At 46.7% G+C, this 6,000-nt stretch overlaps 1 protein-coding gene across 1 annotated transcript in view; it reads right to left on the reverse strand.

Moving 5' to 3' along the window:
- CHLSN (cholesin) overlaps positions 1-4,082 on the reverse strand; it is a gene marked incomplete at both ends in the record, with an annotated part of 114,553 nt that extends 110,471 nt beyond the window's left edge. Inside the window, one exon of the mRNA XM_080702237.1 lies at positions 3,954-4,082. Within this exon, the coding sequence (XP_080558363.1) occupies positions 3,954-4,082 (129 nt within the window). The remainder of the gene's footprint in view (positions 1-3,953) is intronic.
- Between the last annotated feature and the right edge of the window lie 1,918 nt (positions 4,083-6,000).

The following is a 6,000-nucleotide window of genomic DNA, read 5'->3' on the forward strand; positions in this document are numbered from 1 at the left end:
AAAGGAAAGAAGAAAAGAGAGAAGTGCTTGGCAAATGTGTAGTATTCCTATTGATGAGAAGATGTGAGAGGAATTCTGCTAGGCACCGCTGACGAGGGAGCGCCTGTCCACTTCCCAACCCACCAGCTCTACGTCTGTGCAGCCAGAGCTGTATTTACAGCAACAGAGAGGCGCCCGGTCATCAGTCTGCTCTCCAGACCCTGCAGACACTTGGCTGGCTCTGGTGTGACAGTTGTGTTTACTGTCTCCTCTTCATGTGGCTCAGTGTCTAAGACGAAGACAGAATGCCTGGCATCAACTCTGGAGGGATCAGAAAGAGGGGAGAGACGGAGTAAGAGAAGAAGAGGGAGGAGAGGAGAAAGTGGGGAGAAAGTGCAGGAAAGGGGGTAGGGGAAAGGGAGAAAAAAAGAGGGAGGGAAGGGACAGAGGCGGGAGGAGAGAAGGAGAGAGAAGAGGGGCAGGGAGGAGGACAGAGGGAGGGAAAGGGGCAGGGAGAGAGGCAGACCTGCCGAACCACAACCATGACCTCCTTCTGTTTCAACCAGTTCAAAAATGGAATGGGCAGGCCAGCCTAGCCCAGCCTGGTACCCTGGCCATCCTTCTCAAGACCTATGCTATCTGAAGCTTAATCTTCAAGGGCCTTTACAGTAGCAAACTAGACTTGAGAGGGTTAAAATGATCAGACGCTAGCCGGCTCAGTGGCGCACACCTGTAACCCCAGTACTGGGAGGCTGAGATAGGAGGATAATAGGTTCAAGGCTAGCCCCAGAAACTTAGTGAGACCCTCAGCAACTTAGGGAGATACTGTTTCAAATTTTAAAAAATAAAAATGGCTGGGGGTGTATCTTGGAGGTAGAACGCCCCTGGGTTCAATCCTCAGTGCCAAGAGAGGGGGGGGACTGGACACAGAATGCCTGGTCAAGGCTCCCAGGAAGGATTTCCCAAGGTAGACAGGGTAAACTGAGGCTCCTCTGGTTCAGAACATACTTCCAGAATGGGAGCTCCATGAATCGTTACCTAGAGAACCTAGAAAGAGAAATGGTAGGTGCCAGGCCCTTCCTAAGACCAGCAACCAGTCAGACAGAACCCAACCACCTAGGCAACAAGCAAGGCATTCTGGGGCACCTCTGCCGGGCCTGGGGACATCGGAAACCACCCTGTTCTCTCGTTTCAGGCCCACCAGGGCCTCAGAGCAAGCAAGACAAAGCCCAGGACCAGGAGAGCCGCAACCCCAGACCGCGCAGGCAGCTCCCAAGCCACAGCCCTGAGTGGGAACTTGAGCTCCATGGAAACCGCTCCCCAAGGGGCAATGAAGTTTCCAGCGCTGGGGGACGGTTCGAGTGTCCTGGCCCAAGCACAGAATGCTCGTACTGTGGGAAGTGGCTGTGCAGTGTCCAGGGAGCTCCCCAGATGGACATTTCTGGGAGGACAACACAGCAGCCCAAGTGGGGACAGAGGCCGTCCCATCTCCACTTGGACTCCAGAGGTCCATTCAGAGGCGCGGGGGAACGGAGGCCAGCGCAGTACTTTTCCACGAGCTCCGTGATGACGGAATGCTGCTCTGCAGGCCTCGCAACCCACCATTCTTGGATACTTAGGTTCAACTGTCCATATCTTTTCTCTAAAAAATTTACTTAACATCTCCTCTTAATAATTTCCTATGAAAGCCAGGTGGGTGGCACATGCTGTAATCCTAGCCCTCAGGAAGCTTAGATAGGAGAAGTGCATGTTTGAGGGCAGCCTGGGCAACTTAGCAAGACCCTATCTCAAAATAAAATATAAAAAGAGCTGGGGGTATAGTTTAGAGGTAGAACGACTCTGAGTTCAATCTCCAGTACCACAAAATAATAATATTGTTTTATCTGTTTTTGTTTTTGGTGGTACTTTGATTCCTGGGCTATACTCTGGCCTACACTCCCAGACCTATTTTATACTTTCGTATTTTTGGAAACAGGGCCTCTTAAGTCAGCATGGCTGGCTTCAAACCTGTATGATCCTCCTGTGTCCGCCTCCCAAGCACAGGGATTACAAGCGTGCGCCACCACGCCCAGCTAATATTATTTTTAAACTCAGGGTTATTATTACTATTATTTCCCATGAAAACCAGAAGAAGAGTGAGTAAAGAAATATTTTTATCAACAGAAACCAACATACATTCTTAAGGAAGAAGAGTCCACATTTTATTGATAGACTGACTCCCAGAAACACAAAAAGGGGGCTTCAGGACATAAGTGTCCAAGCCACAGCTCCAGGCGGGACACCAGAATGAAAGGCCTTCAGCTGGCCAGGGCCAGCCCTCCCCACCCCACTGGCTCACAGGCTGCCTCCAGAAGTGCGGCTGGCGACCTCTGCTGGCCAGTCAGGACAACAATTAAACTACGGCGCTAGGACCAAACTTCCATTCCCATTACTTTTTTTCTAGAAATGAAGAAATGAAACACAGGAATAAAACCAACACTAAACCCCTGCTCACATCAACAGGAAGTCCATCAGAGGTAATTAACTAATTTCAGAAAGCCCAAAAGGCCTTCCATGGTATCACAGGACACAGGTCTGACCAGGTAGTAGCTTATGTTGACTGACCTAACAGAATTTGTAATCCGTTACGCATATTACGTAATATCCCTGCATCCTAATAACTGTGAAGATAACACAACATAGAAGTAACATTTTTTAACACTCAGAACTTGGTGGATAACAACAAAAAATCATATATTTTTAAATGTAAATGTATATGCATATTTTTGTGGTACATACATAAGATTTCAGGATGAAGAGTAAAAATACACTGCAGGGCGTGGTGGCGCACGCTTGTAATCCCCGCACTTGGGAGGCTGAGACAGAAGGATCACACAGGTTCAAAGCCAACCTCAGCTACTCAGTGAGGCTCTCAGCAACTTAGTGAGACCCTGTTTCCAAATAAAGTATAAAATAGGTCTGGGAGTATAACCTGGAGGTAGAAAAGCCCTTAGGTTCCACTCCCAGTACCACCACCACCACCACAACAACAACAAAAAAGAAAAAAAATACACAACATTAAGCTGGGCATAATGGCACATGCCTCTAATCCCAGTACTTGGTAGGATGAGACAGGAAGATGACACATTTGAGGCCAGCATTAGCAACTTAATGAGGCTCCCAGCAACTTAGTGAGACCCTATTTTTTATTTTTATTTTTGTTGGTACTGGGGTTCCTGGAAGCCCTTCTACCTCCAGGCTACACTCCCAGGCCTATTTTTATACTTTTACACTTTTTTTTTATTTGGAAACAGGGTCTCTTAAGCCAGCGTGGCTGGCTTCGAACTTGCGCGATCCTCCTGTCTCCACCTCCCAAGCGTGGGGATTACGAGCGTGCGCTACCACGCCCAGCAGTGAGACCCTATTTTGAAATAGAAAATAAAATAGGGTAGGGGTTGTAGCTTGGTGGTAGAATACTCTGGGTTCAATCCCTAGTACCAAAAAAAAAAAAAAAAGATAAGATATACAACATTTGGTAAAGATTGTTCATGCATCCTCTTGATAACTATTAAGGCCACAGTTATTTAAATCCATTGCATGTAATTAAAAGAGTATGTTAATAGTTAAACTTCAAATTATCTAGATACATTTTTAGATGTAAACTTTAAATGCAGGTTCCCTGGCCCTGTGCCACACCTGCGTCATGGAAAGAGCAGTCTTCCCTTCTCCATGTGCAGCCCCTTCTCTAGAAGCACCTCCCAGATCCACACCCTGCCACCCTGGGCCCTTGCCAGGCCAATCCAGCTCATCAGAGTCCCCTGTAAAACAGGAGGTCTCAAATAGCAATCTGCCAATGTGCAGCGAAAGTAACAGTGTCCTGACCCACCGCTTACTCAAGTTCTTCTTTGTCTTGCAATTGCTTTTAGAGTGCACAGAACGTGGCTACCTGTAGCTGTGCCAGCCTCTGCACCACACAGGGCACACGGCGGCCTTACCTTGGAGCTGGCTTCCTCAGTGTCTGCTAAGGATTCAGGTGTAGCTGGTATCTCTTCCGCAGAGGACTTCTTCAGTTTTTTGCTCTTTTTCTCTGTCTCTTTGGGACCTTTTCTCTTCTGTTTTGCCATCCTGCAACAGAGAAAGCATGCTGCTAAATCCATAGGGAAAAAAGAGGCTTTACACCATATATATGTATATATTTGGTCATGCCAGGGATTGAACCCAGCATGCTCAAACACAGCAATACACCCCAAACCTTTTAATTATTTAAATGTTTTTTTGAAACAGGGTCTCATTAAGTTACTACATGCTGGCCTCCAATCTACAATCCTCCCAAGTATCGTAGGCATGCACCATAGTGCCTGTCTGCCATATAATTTTTTTGTTGTTGTTACTGGGGATTGAACCCAGTGGGGTTCAACCTCTGAACTATACCTCCAGCCCTTTTTATCTCTTGAAACAGAATCTTAATAGGCTGCTGAAAGTCTAAGCTGCTGAGGCTGGCTACAAATCTTTGATCCTCCTGTCTTAGCCTCCCAAGTACTGGTATTACAGGCATGCACCACCACACCCTGCTAGGAGCACTTTTTTATTTTTTTATGAGACAGGGTCTCACTAAGTTTTTAAGACTGGCCTTGGACTTAAAATCCTTTTGTTTTAGTATCCCAAATACTGGGATTATGGGTGTACACCACTAGGCCTGGTACATATTCTCTATTTCTAACAACGTAAGTACAAAGGTTTTTAAGTTAAGAGATACGCCATTTATTGTAAAAACGGGGAAAATCTGTATCTTCCTTAATCATTATATGCTATGATTATTATTTTCTATGATTCTAGACTAATTCATATTCTTACACAGGCTACAGACAATTCTCCCACCCCACACCCCCAGGGGCATCTGTCCACCAATGGGTATAGAGGCTCCAGGACCATAAACAGCCTGGTATATCTCTTCTGAGCCTGTCCAGCACCAACCAGGCCAGACATGAGGATTGATGACAAAACACAGATGTAAGATGAAAGATGAGTCTAATCGGGTCTGCTTCTTCCTCAAGGATAGCAGAGAGATCCTCTAAATATACAAAGAGAAAAAAAGCCAGGTGCGGTGGGACACACCTGGAATCCCAGTACTCGGAGACAGAGCCGGGCATGGTGGCGCACGCTTGTAATCCCCGCGCTTGGGAGGCGGAGACAGGAGGATCGCACAGGTTCAAAGCCAGCCTCAGCTACTTACTGAGGCTCTCAGCAACTTAGTGAGACCCTGTTTCCAAATAAAAAAAATATAAAAAAAGGTCTGGGAGTATAGCCCGGAGGTAGAAAGCCTCTGGGTTCCACCCCTAGTACCACACACACACACACACACACACACACACACACAAAGGCGGAGACAGGAAAAGCCCAGGTTTGAGGCCAGCCTCAGAAGCTTACCAAGACCCTGTTTCAAGATTTAAAAAATAAAATAAATTAGGGCCAGGGCTCAGAGGTAGAATGCCCTTGGGTTTAAGAATAGAAATCTCTCCTCCCCCCACCCTCAAAAAAAAAAAAAAAAAAAAAAAACAGGACAAGGTCATGAGGAAGGCAATTGCATTAAAAGGTTGATGGGGCTGGGAAGGTAGCTCAGTGGTAGAGCTACTCTCTAACACCACAAAGAAAGGAAAAGGAAAAGAGAAAGGAGGGAAGGAAATCATGCCCCGAAGCACTGAGCATCTTTAAGACCAGCACCTGGAGCCAAACACCACTCTGAGAAAGAGCCAGGGGATGGAAGGCTGCGCTGGCCTGCGGCCGCCCCACCCCTGTCGGGCAGTCACTGACTGCGCTCACAGAGAGTGTGATGACTCTGGAATCAGAAAACTCCAAGCTCCATATTCCTTAATTAAGCCTTATGTTTGAAAAGTATTTGAAGCCAGAGGCTACAAATTTCAATTAGCAGAGTAATAAGAAATCGTGAAAGAATGAGAGACTGTTGACATAGGGACACTGAACACGCAAAGGATGACGCCAGCCAATTACCTGTCAGAGAAGGAAGAAAAGTTCAGCAAATAT

Source organism: Muscardinus avellanarius (assembly GCF_963383645.1).
Source record: "Muscardinus avellanarius genome assembly, chromosome: 10".
Taxonomy (NCBI): Eukaryota; Metazoa; Chordata; class Mammalia; order Rodentia; family Gliridae; genus Muscardinus; species Muscardinus avellanarius.